The following is an 18,522-nucleotide window of genomic DNA, read 5'->3' as shown; positions in this document are numbered from 1 at the left end:
GTAGAAGATGTGAAGGATGTCACTTCCAAACTTAAAGGAATGCAGTCTCCTAAGGAAAGAGAGTCTAATCAAGCTGTTTCTTCTATAGTTCCTGTGTGTTCAGAGATCAGTCCCAGCATGTGAATGATGTGTACCCTAAAGTACTTGTAGAAGTGGATCACTTCTACACCCACTCCCTGAATTGCAATCGGACATAAATTTTATATAAATGGTGCAGGTTGTGGAATTCTACGACACAGCGCCTAAACAAACACACCTGAACCTGCTTAATCTATTTCAGGATCACACCGGACGGGGAACACGCATACTCACAGTCACACTCACATAGGACCAATGTAGAGTCATTGATTAACATGCCGTGTACATCTTTGGGTGATGTAGAACACTTAGAGGAAAGCCCATGCATTCACCAGCAGAACCAGCTGACTCCAAACAATGAGAGACGTGTTCCCCATTCTGTCAAAAGCACACATCCATTGGCAGTCCTTCCAGTGCTTAGACAGGCAGAGTGTGGGCCATGTGTTTTGTGTAACTTTCTACTAAAGGGTGACAGCTTGTTGTAGCAAGTAGCTTTTGTAACAAGATTGTTGGTGTCCTGCTTAAAATAGCATACATTTTGAACAATTTTCTAACGCCCTTTGAAGGAAAGGCACTTACAGACCTAAATGGAGCCTCCTCTTCACTTAATAGCCAAGTACTCAGTGATCCTTTTCATGACTTCTAATAAAAACATATACTGTATGTCCAGACTTTAGACTTTTGGGATTGGAAAACAGACAAGAGAATAAGAAGAACCCTTCTAACTTGTCCCCTGTTGATCAAAGTATTGTTACTGAATATCTGTTACCCATTAAATGAACAAGACACGGTGCTGTATATCTCCTTGTCCGTAAGCATTGAAAAACATGCTGGCAGAGGAAGTTCAAGGCGTCTGTTAGCCTGCTGCCTCTTTTAATTATAGTAAGACCCCATGTTAGATTGTGGTCAATGACTCACTGGACAAGTGAATTGACAAAGAGACAGAGAGAGAGGTTAGGAGCCTGCACCGATACAGCGCACTGCCGCACCCACCACATGACAAACCAACTCAGGATCCCAGATTAGGACCCGAGTGCAGCACCACACTAGTTCAGATGGAGTGGAGCAGTGTGAGGTTTTATGATGGTGGCTGGAGTGCCAGTTCTGCCACCAACCCCCAGGTTTTTCCCTGCAGGTTGAAGGGCCTACATACAGAGATAGATGCAGATTAGCGTCATACCCAGGACGGAGCAACTGCAGGTTAAGGGCCCAATGGAGTAGAGTCATTTTTGGCGTTTACAGGATTTGGCAAACCTTCCGATTGCCAGTGCAGATCCCTAGTCTCAGAGCCACCACTCCACCTGAATTGACAGAGAGACCTGTAAAAGAATCCAGCGTAGCAAGTGCAGATAAGAGAGGAGTTTCTGAAGATCAACCGCCAAGGCTCCCACTCTGACAAACGGCAGCAATTGTGTGTCTATTATAGCATAGTCCAAACTTATAAAGGGAGTTTCTTATTAAAAGAGAGGCATGGATTGACTCATTGCTGACATTAGTTAACTTGCATTTTATTTAAAGTACAGTAGTTACTTGTTAACAAAACACAAATATGTGTTAGTAGTTGAAGCACTGTGAACACTTAGTCCTCAAAAGGTTACATTTGATCCTTGTTTAATGAAAGTAACCATTGATAATCCATTGATTGTGTATTACAGTATATTTAGAGAAATTGAATCATGCTGCAGAAATACTTGTATGTGAGATTTATAATATATGTGCTGTGTTTCTGAATATACATAATAAATATATAATTATACGTGTGCATGTATGTATGTGAGATTTATAATATATGTGCTATGTTTGTCCATCCATCCATCCATTATCCAACCCGCTGAATCCGAACACAGGGTCACGGGGGTCTGCCGGAGCCAATCCCAGCCAACACAGGGCATAAGGCAGGGAACCAATCCCGGGCAGGGTGCCAACCCACCGCAGGACACACACAAACACACCCACACACCAAGCACACACTAGGGCCAATTTAGAATTACCAATCCACCTAACCTGCATGTCTTTGGACTGTGGGAGGAAACCCACGCAGACACGGGGAGAACATGCAAACTCCATGCAGGGTGGACCCGGGAAGCGAACCCGGGTCTCCTAACTGCGAGGCAGCAGCGCTACCCACTGCGCCACCGTGCCGCCCTGCTGTGTTTGTGAGTATACATAATAAATATATAATTATACGTGTGCATGTATGTATGTGAGATTTATATGTGCTGTGACTGTGTGTCTGTTTACACATAATATATATATATATATATATATATATGATTGTATATCCATCCATCCATTATCCAACCCGCTATATCCTAACACAGGGTTACGGGGGTCTGCTGGAGCCAATTCCAGCCAACACAAGATGCAAGGCAGGAACCAATCCCAGGCAGGGTGCCAGCCCACCGCAGGGAACACACCCAGCACACACTAGGGACAATTTAGGATCACCAATGCACCTAACCTGCATGTCTTTGGACAGTGGGAGGAAACCGGAGCGCCCGAAGGAAACCCACGCAGACATGGGGAGAACATGCAAACTCCACGCAGGGAGGACCTGGGAGGCAAACCCGGGTCTCCTAACTGCGAGGCAGCAGTGCTACCACTGTGACGCCTATACGTATATACGAGGGGGGACCCAAAAATAACCGGAAATATTTTTAAAACGTGTTTAATTTAATTTTCTGTACAAACTACAATTAGTCTCCTTCAAAGTACTCTCCATTGGCGGAAATACACTTATCTAACCATTTGTTCCATTGTTCGAAACATTTTTTAAATTCGTCTGAAGTAATGCCCATTAATGCTCTGGTCGTTTCTTGTTTCACCTCTTCGACGTCAGCAAAACGCCTTCCTTTCAAGTCTTTTTTCATCCGAGGGAACAAAAAGAAATCACACGGAGCTAAATCCGGTGAGTAGGGTGGGTGGTTCAGGGTTGTCATACCGTTTCTTGCCAAAAATTGGTGAATGCTGAGAGCAGTGTGAGATGGAGCGTTGTCATGATGAAAGAACCAATCGACCGACTCCCACAAATCAGGGCGTTTCCTTCTCACACTGTTGCACAACCTTCTTAACACTTCTAGGTAGAATGCTTGGTTTACAGTCTGACCTGCTGGAACAAATTCATAATGCACGAGACCTTTGACATCAAAAAAAGAAATCAACATTGTTTTCACTTTTGATTTCACCTGCCGAGCTTTTTTTGCTCAAGGAGAATTCGCGGTTTTCCAATGACTGGACTGCTGTTTCGACTCAGGATTGTAACTGTAGCACCACGATTCATCTCCTGTAATAATTTTGGAAAAAAAATCTGGGTCATTATCAAACTGATCCTTCATTTCACGACAAGTTTCCAGGCGACGCTCTTTTTGATCTGCTGTCAGCAATCGCGGGACGAATTTTGCAGAAAGTGCCAACCTAACAACAACAAAATTCCGGGTATTTTTGGGTCCCCCCTCGTATATATAATATACACACTAACGTGGACAAATTTCTTGGTACCCCTCCATGAAAAAAGAGGAACCCACAATGGTCTCTGAAATAAATTGAAACTGAAAAAAGTCATTGGCCCCCATCATTGTTTATTACGAAGTTAACAAAAATCATGACTTTGAGTTTTGATTGAGCACAATATTTCAAATAACATTACAAATGAAAATGGCGTGGACACAAATGATGGGACTCTTAACATAAATATTTTGTTGTACGACATCCAGAGGCCATCAGTGCAAACAAGCCATTCCTGGAGCTGTCAATAAGACGTCTACACTTGTCAGCAGGTGTTCTGGTCCACTAGTCCTGAGTAAACGGCTCCAGTTGGGTCAGGTTTGAAGGGGGTCTTCTGCAGGCTGCATGTTTCAGTTTTTTCCATTGATGTTCATAGGATTTAAATCGGGGCTCATAGAAGGCCACTTCAGAAGAGTCCAGTGTTTTGTTCTTAGCCATTGGAGGACCGAGACAGGACTTTCTGACGCTGAGCGGTACGTTTTGCTCCAGAATGTCTTGATAGTCTTGAGGTTTCATTGTTCCCTGCACAGACTCAAGGCACCCCAAGTCAGACACAGCAAGGCAAAGCAGCTCCAAAACTTAACTGAGTCTCCTCCATGTTTCACAGTATGTCTGCTGTTCTTTTCTTTGAAAGCTTCATTTTTTCTTCTCTGGACAGAGAACTCCTGTGACTTGCGAAAAAATGCACTTTTGTCTCATCTGTCTAAATGACAAAAGCTTTGTGGCTCATCAGTATATCAGTTTAGCAAAATCCAGTCTGCTTTTTTATGTTTTTTTTTTTTTTTTTAGAGAGGAACCCTCCTGGGTCTTTCCATTGAGACCACTCAAAAAGCAATGGATGGTGTGATCAGATGCTGATGGCTACCATTCTCACTATCCTTGTGCCCACTCTGGGGTCAGTCTTTCCTCTTGCGGCTGTGACCAGGGAGGTTGGCTACAATCCCACGAGCCTTAAACTTCTTAAAAATATTTGCAACAGTTGTCACATGATCGTGAAGCTGCTTGCCTTTGCCTCTCACATGCTTCTCTATCATTTTCTTTCTGAACTCCTCAGAAAAGCCTCTCCTTTGCTTTCTCTGGGCCATGTTCAGTGTGGGACACACAATGACACCAAACAGCAGAGTGACGACTTTTCTCCATTTGCAGTAAATAACTGATTGCACAATTGGAGACATACAGTATGTGATACAAATTCAAAAATGCAGGAAGTTTGAAAATTCACTCAAATTCAATTATTTCTGATCTTGTCAAGGGGTACCAACAAATGTGTCCAGGCCATTTTAGAATATCTTTGCAGAATAAGCAACTCTTGATCTCTTGTCACACTTGTTTTGCTTTACTCGATGACGTGTCAAAGGTATGCAGGCATACGGGGGTCAATTGCTTTTCATTTTGGCACATTTTCAGTGAGGGGGCCAACAAATGTGTCCATGTCTGTGTGTGTGTATATAATACTAGCTGTGTAAGCCTGTGCTGTTAAAAGCCCGGGCTTCTAGAAACTATTGAAATTGTCAGAAAAAAATTGAAATGCATAGTCGGCACTTTCGTTTTGTGGATGTGCTCGCCCCCTTCGTCTATCAATGGCTAAGCAAGTTTCTCCCTTGTTTAACTTTTCACTTTGGCGATGGAGTCGCTTTCGTTCAGCTTCATGCTGTAGCCTCGTTCTTCTTTCTTCTTCTGACTCATGAACCTGGGGCCGACTTGCCGGCTCTTTGAGCTTCATGCTGTAGCCTCACACTTTTGGGCCAGACAGACAGACACACATTTCCACAAGTAGAAGTTTATATATAAGATATACTGCATGTATATTATACATGTATGATTAATTTTTATAATTCAGTGGGGTGAAACTATTATAGCAGTAACACTTTATTTTAGGTACTGCATCTCTTACTCATTTAATTTTATGTAACGAGACCTTAACAAAAGCTTCTTTTGGTCTTCATAACACTTATGGAACATCAGGAGACCAGTAATTCATCTCTGTGCTGTGTGGCGTGTTGACATGATGGTACAATGACTTGTTAATATAAACACGTAATATCCAGAGAAATGTGCCTCAGTTAAGCCCCCTTAGACCACTCCAAAGTGACATTTTGTTAGTAGGTCACATTGTAGAGATGAATTAACACTTTACTGATGTTGTATAAGTGTTACGATGTTTCAAAAGAGTAAATGAGTAATAGACGCACATTTTTGTAGTACCTAAACTAAAGTGTTACTGTGTTGTAGCTCTTCATATCTTTCTCAAGATAAAAATGGCAACTGTAGAATACTTTGACCAGGAGGCAGTAGTACAGGATGCCACTGCAGAAAACCGAAACAAAGAAACAACAATTTATTTCTTGTATAGCATAAAACCTTACAAGGAATGCCTCGGTCAGTTAACATTTACTTTTCTCTTTCTTGTTCTCCGTCTGCCATGCAGCCTCCCGATTAGGTGCAGGTGCTGTCCTCCACCCGCTCTGAGGTGTGAATGAAATATTTGACTGACCCGCTCTCATTTCCACGTTGGTGTGCAATCAACCAAGCACACAATCAGCCTCAGAGCGGTGCACACACACATTCACACGTTCATCTGCACGCTCCAGGACTCCTGGTTATTTATTAAAACAGGGCTTCACCACAGACCTCTTACCACAATACCTTTCCTGGTGTTGTAGAATATTCGTAGCCAGAAACTGACACAGAGACAGGAGCCATTGGTTTCAGTGAGACTTTATTACATATTAGTTAAGGCCGTGTTTGTGAAAATGGCCCTCACCTGAACATGCTAATGGCCAGCATCTTTTGGAATTCATCCATTGTTATCCCCTGCATGCTCATCCATGCCTGCTGCACAACTTACACCCCTAACAGCCATCCTTGTTCTCCTGTCCTTTTTGCCATGCCCTCTAATTGCTAATCCTCCACCCAGTCCTCTGGGATAATATTTCAACATGTTAACTCTAGTGCTGCCAGCTTCTAAGGGCTTTATTATATTGGTGGCTAAATCCAGTTAGTTTTACACTTATTCATCCATCCATCCATTTTCCAACCCGCCGAATCCAAACACAGGGTCACGGGGGGTCTGCTGGAGCCAATCCCAGCCAACACAGGGCACAAGGCAGGAACCAATCCCGGGCAGGGTGCCAACCCACCGCAGTTTACACTTATATATTAAAAAAAAAAAAAGTGCTCAAAAGGTGCAACTGAAGTACTATATCATGTAAAATTAAGTGCTCAAAATGTTCACATAAAACTATTCATAAGTACGAAAATAAATATAAATAAGTTTCATATAAGTATGACAACAAATATAAATAATAAATATAAATAATATAATTTAAGGTAAATAAATATATATAAACAGGTAATTAAGTTTCACATGCAGTGCCTTGCGAAATTATTTACCCTTTTTGGTCACATGACAATTTATAATTAAAATGGATTTTCATTTGGATTTTATATAATGGGCTTAACAATAATTTCCAAATGGTTGCAGTGGATTGAAAATAAAATACCTTGTATGTATATGTATGTGGGGCGGCATGGTGGTGGCAGTGCGTAACACTGCTGCCTCGCAGTTAGGAGACCCAGGTTCACTTCTCGGGTCCTCCCTGCGTGGAGTTTGCATGTTCTCCCCGTGTCTGTGTGGGTTTCCTCTGGTTTCCTCCCACAGTCCAAAGACATGCAGGTTAGGTGCATTGGCGATTCTAAATTGTCCCTAGTGTGTGCTTGGTGTGTGTGTATGTGTGTGTGTGTGCGCGCTCTGTGGTGGGCTGGCACCCTGCCTGGGGTTTGTTTCCTGCCTTGCACCCTGTGTTGGCTGGGATTGGCTCCAGCAGACCCCCGTGATCCTGTCATTAGGATATAGTGGGTTGGATAATGGATGGATGGATATATGTATGCATGTATATATGTATATATATATATATATATATATATATATATATATGGTTGAAATAGTTTACTGTCAAATAATGCAGAGTACGCGACACGTGTTTCGCCCTAATTCTGGGCTCATCAGACGTACACACTCACTGCACTCCCTTACGGGAATCGAACCTCGGACATCAGCGCTAGAGGTGAAGCCCCTAACATTGCGCCACGGCGTGTGGTTTGTTTATTTGACAGCATGTAGATCGGGGTAATTACATTCATTGCATTCGTAGCCTGTGTCACAATCTGATTGTATGGGTGGTTACCTACCAGGTAATGCTTGTGGTTGGTCAGCAAGTCGACTGACATCTGCCATGGTGCCCTCCTTCAGTTGCGAGAAGCAGATCATAGAATGGTTGAAATAGTTTACTGTCAAATAATGCAAAAAGTACGCGTACACACTCACTGCACTCGTCCGAGGTTCGATTCCCGTAAGGGAGTGCAGTGAGTGTGTACGCCTGATGAGCCCAGAATTAGGGCGAAACACGTGTCGCGTACTCTTTGCATTATTTGACAGTAAAATATTTCAACCATTCTATGATCTGCTTCTCGCAACTGAAGGAGGGCACCGTGGCGAATGTTAGCCGACTTGCTGACCAACCACAAGTGTTACCTGGTAGGTAACCACCCATACAATCAGATTGTGGCACAGACTACGAATGCAATGAATATATATATATCTATATATATATACAGTGATCCCTCGCTATATCGCGCTTCGTCTTTCGCGGCTTCACTCCATCGCGGCTTCACTCCATCGCGGATTTTAAATGTAAGCATATGTGAATATATATCGTGAATTTTTCACTGCTTCGCGGATGTCTGCGGTCTACAGTACGTGTGCTTCCTCAGTTGATTTGCCCATTTGAATTCAAATAAGGGACGCCTTTGAATTCAAATAAGGGACGCCTTTGAATTCAAACAAGGGACGCTATTGGCGGATGGCTGAGAAGCTACCCAATCAGAGCCTTCGGTTAAGTTCCTGTGTGCTGCTGATTGGCTCAGCGACGGAGTGCTGCATTAACCAGGAAGTCTCATCTCACTCATTCATCATTAACACACGTTACTGCTACTGCTGCAGGAGCCGTGTCCAAGCGCCAACAGAAGATGCAAATGATTGCAGAAAAGGTAAAAGTTTTGGATATGTTGAAGGAAGGAAACAGCTACACCGCTGCAGGACACCATTACAGCATCAATGAGTCCACGATTCTTTTTATTTAAAAAGGAGGAAAAGCATATAAGATCTACGGCCGCAGTGTCCTTTAACCAGGGTGCAAAACGAATTGCAAGTGGATGTGATAAGGCAGTAGTCTGGATGGAATCTGCTTTAGGGATTTGGATTGAAGAGTGCTGGAAGAAGAACAACAGCGGTGCTACACAGTAGCCTGAAGAGGCTCCTTTAGAAGAGCTGTAACGCTCTCCTTTGTAGTGCAGTAAAATTAAACTCATCGTTATCGGACAAGTCGTCGTGTCATTGTTGGTGAGTAACCATAATTAATTATCTACGTACAGTACTTATTACATGTACATAGTTGAGTGTCACTGTACACACATTTTACTGTATACAATTTTTCTTGCATTGTACATATTTATTGCTGGTGGCCTGTCTGTCGTAATGGCTGTAACATATGTGATATCGGAGACACTCGATATCTTTAAAATAATATTTAGGTTTTACTGTATGTAAACTGTGTTTACATACATAATTTCAACGAATCTTACCTAATATCTAAGAGAATACAAAGGGTTTATGCTGTATAATTGTGCGTGAAATGTTTATAATAGTGTGGGAGAGTTTATAAGGGCTTAAAATATATAAAAATAACCATATGAACATATGGTTTCTACTTCGCGGATTTTCTTATTTTGTGGGTGGCTCTGGAACGCAACCCCCGCGATGGAGGAGGGATTACTGTATACTGTATATATACTGCTCAAAAAAATTAAAAGAACCCTTTTTAATGAGAGTATAGCATCAAGTCAGTGAAACTTTTGGGCAATTGATTTGGTCAGTTAAGTAGCAGGTGGGGTTGTTAATCAGTTTCAGCTGCTTTGGTGTTAATGAAATTAATAACAGGTGACCTAGAGGGGCAAAAATGAGACGACCCCCAAAACAGGAATGAATGGTTTAACAGGTGGACGCCACTGACATTTTTCCCTCCTCATTTGTTTTTTCACTCGTTTTGCATTTGGCTATGGTCAGTGTCACTACTGGTAGCATGAGGTGATACCTGGACCGTACAGAGGTTGCACAGGTAGTCCAACTTCTCCAGGATGGCACATCAATATGTGACATTGCCAGACGGTTTGCTGTGTCTCCCAGCAGAGTCTCAAGGGCATGGAGGAGATTCCAGGAGACAGGCTGTTACTCAAGGAGAGCTGGACAGGGCCATAGAAGGTCCTTAACTCATCAGTAGGGCCCACCGGTATCTGCTCCTTTGGGCGAGGAGTTACAGGATGAGCACTGCCAGAGCCTACAAAATGACCTCCAGCAGGTCACTGGTGTGAATGTCTCTGACCAAACAATCAGAAACAGATTTCATGAGGGTGGCCTGAGGGCCCAACATTCTCTAGTGGACCCTGTGCTCACTGCCCAGCACCGTGGAGCTTGATTGCATTTGCCACAGAATACCAGAATTGGCAGGTCCACCACTGGCTTTTTACAGGTGAGATTAGGTCCACCTGAGCACATGTGACAGATGTGAAAGGGTCTGGAGAAGACGTGGAGAACCTTATGCTGCCTGTAACATCGTTCAGCACCGTTTTGGTGGTGGCTCTGTGATGGTCTGGGGAGGCATATCCTTGGAGGGACACACAGACCTCTACAAGCTAGACAACGGCACCTTGACTGCCATTAGGTATCAGGATGAAATCCTTGGACCCATTGTCAGACCCTGTGCTGGTGCAGTGGGTGCTGGGTTCCTCCTGGTGCACGACAATGCCCAGCCTCATGTGGCGAGAGTATGCAGGCAGTTCCTGGAGGATGAAGAATTGATACCATTGACTGGCCTCTATGCTTGCCTGACCTCAATCCAATAGAACATCTCTGGGTGTGACATTATGTTTCGGTCCACCCAACGCCGGCAGGTTGCACCTCAGAATGTCCATGGGCTCAGTGATGCCCTGGTCCAGATGTGGGAGGAGATCCCCCAGGACACCATCCGTCGTCTCATTATGAGCATGCCTCAAAACCCAATCCCCGACGTTGTCAGGTATGCATACAAGCACGTGGGGGACATACAAACTACTAAGTACGATTCTGAGTTACTGCAATGAAATTTCGGCGAAATGGACTCGCCTGCCTGCTGCATCATTTTTTCACTTTGATTTTCGGGGTGTCTTTGAATTCAGCCCTCTATAGGTTGATCATTTTTATTTCCATCAAACGATGTGGCATCTTTTCATTCCTAACACATTACCAGTCCATATCAGTAGAGATATCGAGCAGGATTTTTTTTACCATTGAGGTCTGATGTGTTTTCAAAGTGTTCCTTTAATTTTTTTGAGTAGTTTATATACTGTGTATATATACTGTATGTTGTGAAAGGACTCAGACCACACAGCAAAAAGGTTTGGGGGCAGCCACCTGTATACTTGAAAATGGCTGTCAAAAAGAGAAGATTTGGTTTCACAGGTCTTTACAGACATCAGTCCAAAACAGAACTGGCAGGCAAACAAAAACATGGCGCTTTAAAGCCAGGCAGGGGAAATGAGGTAATCCGGGCAGGAACCAGAATTGATGTTATTGAGCCCGGAATCAGAAGTGATTTCATCGAGCCCAGGCGGAATTTCCTGTGTTCAGTCTGGAGAGGAAAAAGAGAAAGGATCAGTGCACTCTGCCATCCCCTGGTCTGGTGTGGAATGATCATGTTTTGAGCCATTTAGCTGTCTCGCATGCACATGAGTGTGTGACTATAATATATATATACATGTATGTATGTGTATATATATATATATGTATGTAATGTATATATATGTATGTATGTATAGAAACAAACAAACAAGTAAAACTGAGAAGTTGTGATTGCCCATGTATTCATCTCCTTTGCTTGGACACCTCTAAATAAGCTCTGGTCCAACCAATTAACTTCAGAAGTCACATAATTGGTTGATTAGGGTCCACCTGTGAGCAATCAAAGTGTCACATGATCTGTCACATGATGCCTGTTCTGAAAGGCCCCTGATCCTGCAACACCACTAAGCAAGCAACATGCAGATCAAGCAGTCCAAACAGGTCACAGACCAAGTTGTGGAAAAGTAGAGATCAGGGTAGGGTTATAAAAAAATATTCCAAACCCATAGAGCACATATACATTTATTATGACAAAATGGAAAGAAATCAACGCTACTACAAACTTGACAAGGTAAGGCCGGCACCAAAACTCACAGACCGGTCAAGGAGGGCATTAATCAGAGATGCAACAAAGACACCAAGGATAACGCTGAAGGAGCTGCAAAGATCCACAGCAGAGATGGGAGTATCTGTCCACAGGACCACTTTAAGCCGTACACTCCACAGAGTGAGGCTTTATGGAATAGCGGCCAGAAAAAAAACAGCTTACAGAATAAAAAAATAAAAACATTTGTAGTTTGCTAACAGCATGTGACAGACTCACCAAACACATGGAAGAAGGTTCTGTGGTCAGATGAGACTAAAGTTGAACTTGTCCAAAAATGCCGTGCGTGGCACAATGGATGACCCAAAACAGACTGCTAAAACTCCACTGGAGTGGTTTAAAAGGAAATATTGAAATGTCCTGGAATAGCTGACATCAATCCAGTGGAGAATCTGTGACATGACTTCAAGTTTACTCTGCCCATCTAAGCTAAAATTGCAGCAAAAAGGGGGCTCTACAAAGTATTGACTTTGGAGAGTGAAGACTTATTACACACTCAGGGATTTTGTTTTTTTTTGTCTTAATTATTACTTATGTCACAATAACAAATATTTTGCACCTTCAAAGTGCTAGGCATGTTCTGTTAATTAAATGGTACAAATACCCCAAAAATCCATTTTAATATCGGGTTGTAATGTGACGAAACAGGACAGACACAGAGGGGGATGAATACTTTCACAACGCACTTATCATAACCCAGTTTAAATCATTACTTCAATTGCTCATCTTAAAAGTGTATAGTCAAATATACGCTTAGCTAAAGTGCTTAATATATGCTTCAAATATAAGCTTAGCTCATTTTTCCATACTGGCAGCACTGGGTGGAAGGTACAAACCAGCTTGGGTGCAATGCCAGTCCATCAAAAGGCTTAAGCGGCACCCCAGAGCGTATTTTTGAAAAAGACATGTTTAACAATAAATTGCTTCAAACTAATTAGTTTTACGCTATTTCTTTCCCTGCCTCTTTATATGTTTTAGGAGGAACAGCCTGTGTGCTCAGTGGACAGCCTTTTGACACCGCCAAAGTGAAAATGCAGACCTTTCCCACCATGTATAAGGGCTTTGTGGACTGTTTTGTGAGGACTTACCGGCAGGTTGGCTTTCAAGGCCTGTACCATGGAACCATACCAGCTCTTGTGGCCAATATCGCTGAGAACTCGGTGCTCTTCATGTCGTATGGCTTTTGTCAGCAAGTTGTTAGGCGTTTGGCAGGAAAAGACCACAGCATGGTACTCAGGTGAGTTTATCTGCACACAGCCATTTGTAAAATACGTAAGAACAACAGGAGCGAGAATACCCTCAAAGAACTTTGCTCCACATTGCTACGTACGTACATGAGAGTCTGCAACCTGTGAGTTGCCAGAATCATATTTTAAGTGTATCCTGTTAATAACACAGAATTCCTCACCATTAATTATGCAATACAGTGCCCTCCATAATGTTTGGGACAAAGACACATTTGTCCGTGATGTGCCCCTCTGCTCCACAGTTTAAACTTTGTCACAATAACATCAAAAAGGCTGGGGGCAGCCACCCGTATATTATACCTTGGCTGCAAATGGGTATTCTGGTTGAGTTGTTAACAGATTGGAGTCCAAAACATAACTGATTTAGGAGTGCAAATATGGTGGCTTTAAAGGCTGGGACAGGAAGTGACGTCATCAGTAGCGCCGGAAGTGATGTCATCAATGGCGCCAGGACCTAGCGGGATTTGCCATGGATGGTCTGCAGAGGATTGAGAGAGAAAGTTACTGTAGCTCGCCACCCCCCAGTCTGGCGTGGTACTTCTATTATTCAGGCCCCTTTGCTGCCTCCCAATGGCACGTGTGTGACAGTTTGCAATTCAAACAATTAAGACATTGTGATTAAAGTGCACATTGCAGGGTATTTGCATACATTTCAGTCACAGCATGTAGAAATGACATCACTTCGTCAACATGGTTGGCACATTTCAGGGCACCATAATGTTTTGTGACACAGCAATGGCAGAGCTACTAAAGCCGTCATATTTAGTTCTTTGTCGTGTATCCCAATGACTGCTTGAAGTCTGCCATTCATTGACATCACCAGGTGCTGAGGATCTTCTCAAGTGTTTCTTTGCCAGTCCTCTAATGCAGCCATCTTCAGTTTTCGGACCTCCAAACATTATGGAGGGCATTGTAATGTTCTGTTGTTGTTTTTTTTTTTGTGCAGGGTATGATTTGGTATGGCAGACTAGTCCCGTAGGCACATGCAATTACCACATTCTCTGTTTTGGCTGGCATTGTGGTCTGGGGGTTTGAAGGATAGGTTTCTTATTGCAAATTTACAGGTTGTTAAAATACTTGGGAATGGCACTCCCCATGCACGATTCTATAGAACATAAAGATTAGTTGGTGTTTATGAATGGAGCAAGATGGTTACTGGTAATTCCTGTTTCAAGATGAACGCTATGCCTCCGAGGTTCAAGTAACAGTCTTGGGGTTAGAGAATTAAATAAAAGTAATGTCTCTGTCAGAGATGCAGACTCCTCTTCCTTCAGTGAAACTCAGCATTTTAATGATTACGTCCAAATAGCCTTCACATAAAACATTCCTTCCCGCTATACTTGAGTTTACATGCAGTTTCAGGGGTCACCATGCCAAGATATTCCCAACACTAAGATGGAGGGTTGACCCAGCAGCAAATGAGGGACAACAACCAACTTTCTTTAGCCAAAGTGTATATTTATTAAAATAATAAAATGCAGTGCAAATATAATAAACTTAATAAATAATCCATATCAGTGGAGATTAAATACAAACAACAAATATTTCAAAATCCAGAGAAACGCTCAAGGACTTCAGGTTAGGTTCCTCGGCAGGTCTATCGCGGCTCTCTCATTCCTTTTCTCCCCATCTCACCCAAGCAGGTCAACGACTCCGACATCCAATTCCTGTCCTTCCTGCCTTCTTTGACATTGGCCGAAATATACCTCGCCGCACCCCTTCATCGTCCCATATGCTCAAACGCGTTTCCTAGATGCCTGGGAGGGTCAATCCAACACCACTGTTCTTTGGGGACACCTCTTGGAGAGCCACTAATTATGGTTTCTTACAGGGGCCCGAGCACAAGGTTTCCTCTCCTACTCGTGTAAACTTGCCTTTGCAGTGCTGCCTTGTTATTTCTTTAATGACCGTTCTTTCCTCTATCTTTTTTTTTTCTACTCCCTGTACTCCTCAGAATCTCCTAATCTACTGAATTGTTGGTGCACAATTACATTCCCTGGAGTGCTAACAAGGCAATCAGCCAAACTGTGTGCATCTGCACGTGAATACATGATCCACTGAGCATTACATCAACACCCTGGAGCCACTCCGCCACGCTACAACAACACACCTGCATGCCACTGTTGGCGGAAAGTCCTCATTCTTAGTGTGTCACAGAGAGGATGTGCAGCATTGTTCATAATGGCACTCGGTTTTGTTTTTATTCTCTCCTACAGGGGGTCTTGAGTGTGTCCCATAAGCAAGCATGATGTTTTAAGTAGTTTGTTGATTGGGTGGCCCTGTCTTGAAGTGATTTTACCAGCCCAGCACACCACATCATAGACTTGTAGAAGATGTGAAGGATGTCACTTCCCACATTAAAGGATCTCAGTCTCCTAAAGAAGAAGAGCCTGGTCTGCCCTTTCTTCTATAGTTCCTCTGTGTCCTGAGACCAGTCCCGCCTGACACTGATGTGGACCCCCCAAAGTAATTCTATGAGTGCACAATCGCCACATTCACTCCCTGAATACTGACCAGACATTGAGGCTCTTCGGTGCAGTGAAAGACAGTAACCAGTTCCTTGGTTTTCCTGATGCTAAGGTGTAAACAATTCCATCTGCACCAAGAAACAAAGTTCTCTGCCTGACTCCTCTCCTCTGTCTCATCCACCTTATCAATACACAGATAAGTGCAGAATCGTCTGAAAATTTCTACATTTTATATTTATAGTTGAAGGTGTACAGAGTGAAGAGATAAGCAGACAGGCCTGTTCCTTGTGGTGCTCCACTGTTGCTCACACAGTCCTTGACCTTCACAAACTGCATTCTGCCTGACAGACAGACAATCCATTATCAGGACACCACAGGCTCATCCCACCTGCTCATCTGTGAGTTTAACAGGGATGGCTGAATGGTGTTGAAGGCACTAGAATAATCCAAAAACAGAATCCTCACCTTTGTCCAGGTGAGAACAGGCCTTGTGAAGTACACAGATAATTGCACCCTCCACTCTAATCTTTGTCCGATAGGCAAACTGCAGTGGGTCCAGGTGGTCTACTACAAGAGGACTCATATAGTCCAGGACCAGTTTCTCAAAAGATTTTCATGATGTCTGTAGTCTTTAGGTGAAGAGGTGCCTTCCTTCTTTGGAACAGCAGCAGCACTTTCTGAATCCTTAGGGACAAAGTGAACAGGGGACACCAAAATATTGGTCAGCACGGGCTTTAAGAACTCGAGGACTGACTCCATCTGGTCCCGCAGCTTTTCTGGTGTGTAGCTTCCTCAGTTGTCTCCTTACTTGGTCTTCGGTTATGGACAGGCCACACAGATGGTCAAAGGTGGACCTGTCACTGGCCATTCAAGTTGACATGGTAGGAATCGTTGATGTAGCAGGGATGGTGTGTAGAGACTGGTCAATGGAAGAAGGTGACAGTGGGAGGGAAAAATCAATTAAACAGTTGTTTTGGGGTGTTAGCTTTGTCCACTTCTCCATCTAGCGCATGAGCCCCGGATTGCTTGAGTCCAGTAATGAGGCCCAGTCCATTGCAGACATCCTTCTTGTTATTTTCAATGAGCTTGTTTTCTCTTTTAGCTTTGTAAGCTTCCTTTCCTTCACTCAGCTTTTTCTTCAGCGCTCGCTGTGCGTCCTTCAGAGCCTCTTTGTCACCAGATTTCAATGTTATCTTTTTCTTATTCAGGAGACCTTGTAGCTCCATGGTAATCCAGGGGTTGTTGTTTGGAAAGCAATGCACCACAGTATTAATACAAAAGTTAATATAGTGTGTGAGGCCATGGCTGAGTCCCTCAGTAAAATCCCAATGTGACTTACATATAATGTCCCAGTCTGTCATCTGGAAGCAGTCATTCAGAGCCATTTCAGCCTCCAGGCTCCGCTTCCTCACTATTCTGGTGGTAAGAGGTTGTCGTCTAGTAACAGGTACAGCATGTAGCTGGGTCCTGTTTGTGATGGGCTCACGGAGTCTTGATCAGAGAAGGCTGTGTGGGGACCTAATCCAACTCTTCAAAATTCTCAAAGACATCAATAAAGTTTACTAGTGAATCACATACTTGACACCAGTGACATGAAAAGAAATTGTATTTAAGACCACAGCATGGAAACATTTCATCAATTGTGTGCATCTGGAATAAATAACTGAGTTATGGAGCTGAAGCAGACATCCTTGACAGGTTTTAAGAAGTATCTGGATGAGATATTGAGACAGCTTAACTACTGGCTAAATAAAACAAGCCTGAAGGACTGAGTGGCCTCCTCTCTTTTGTCAAACCTCTTATGTTCTAATGCAAGTGCTGGCCCCCTGAGATTTATTTTTGAATTGTCAGTACTTAATTTTAGCTGGTCTGTTCACTTGCCTGTGAATATCTGCCACACTGTAGCTGGCTTCTGCCTAACTTATTGTAATTCTTACTCATGTATGGACATCTCCTTGTCTCTCATATTTTTACAGTGACCTTGAGAAAGCAGCAGCTGGTTCATTCGCGTCAGTTTTTTCTTCAATGGTCTTATGTCCTGTTGAGTTGGTGAAATGCCGTTTGCAAGCCATGTATGAAATGGAGACATCCGGAAAGATTGTAAGAGGACAACAGTAAGTATAACAGTTGTGCTGTGTCAGTGGCATGCCATTGACAACATTGAATTAGTTCTCGACAAACAATGTTACTCTTCACGAAGGATATGACTGTAGGTGAATAGGTACATACAGTATGGCTAGATATAAACTGATTCATTTGACGGGAAAAGGGCAGCGTTAATGCACTTTGAAGTTTGGTATTTTTAAAGTGTTTTCTTCACTGGTATAGTTAACTGTAGACAGTATGCATTTGCCACATGAAATTGTGTTCTAAAGTGCAACGATTTCTAAAAATTTTAAAAAGATCTTGCTCACAATGACATTTTACATTAGAATTAACAACACAGGTAAAGCATGAAAACTTGCTGAGTACGTCCATTTTTTAAGCCATGACGAGTACTGATCTGCATCATTACACACACATTGTAAAATAGCTCATATGTGTAATTTTTTTGAACAAAAAAAACCCAACAATATTAACTCTTTTGGGGCTAATTATTTTTTCCCCCTTTTGTCCCAGAGTTGATAGGTTTTCTAAAAAGCACGCAAAGCAAAGATTTCACACATAAATCAATATAACATGCTTATTTATGGCAAATGTCACTCTGCTTTGTATTTCCTGAGCCTCTACAATATGTAAATTCACATTCTTCTTACATTCTCATTACATAGGTGTTTGTCTCCTCACTCATAAGCTGAAAAGCACTTTCTAGAAAAAAACAGCTTGAAGGAGTCGAGTGGCTGGTAATCCGTAGTGTCCACTAGCACACTGTGTCGTCTGATGAAGTCCAGTATCCAGCTTGCCTCC

The 18,522-nt window shown here is 42.9% G+C and overlaps 1 protein-coding gene across 3 annotated transcripts in view; it reads left to right on the top strand.

Annotated features, from left to right (window-relative positions):
* Nucleotides 1-18,522, top strand: part of slc25a15a (solute carrier family 25 member 15a) — a 61,416-nt gene that overhangs the window by 30,582 nt on the left and 12,312 nt on the right. For all 3 annotated transcript variants that reach the window (XR_003715925.2, XM_028799254.2, XM_028799256.2), the window contains 2 exons: nt 12,879-13,137; nt 17,592-17,729. Coding sequence is in view for 2 of the 3 variants with exons in the window: in XM_028799254.2 (XP_028655087.2) it covers nt 12,879-13,137; nt 17,592-17,729 (397 nt within the window). In the remaining variant the exon portion in view is untranslated. The remainder of the gene's footprint in view (nt 1-12,878; nt 13,138-17,591; nt 17,730-18,522) is intronic.

This window comes from Erpetoichthys calabaricus, chromosome 4 (genome assembly GCF_900747795.2).
Source record: "Erpetoichthys calabaricus chromosome 4, fErpCal1.3, whole genome shotgun sequence".
Taxonomy (NCBI): Eukaryota; Metazoa; Chordata; class Cladistia; order Polypteriformes; family Polypteridae; genus Erpetoichthys; species Erpetoichthys calabaricus.
Note: the sequence above shows the minus strand (reverse complement) of the source record. Positions and strands in the feature narration are given on the sequence as shown.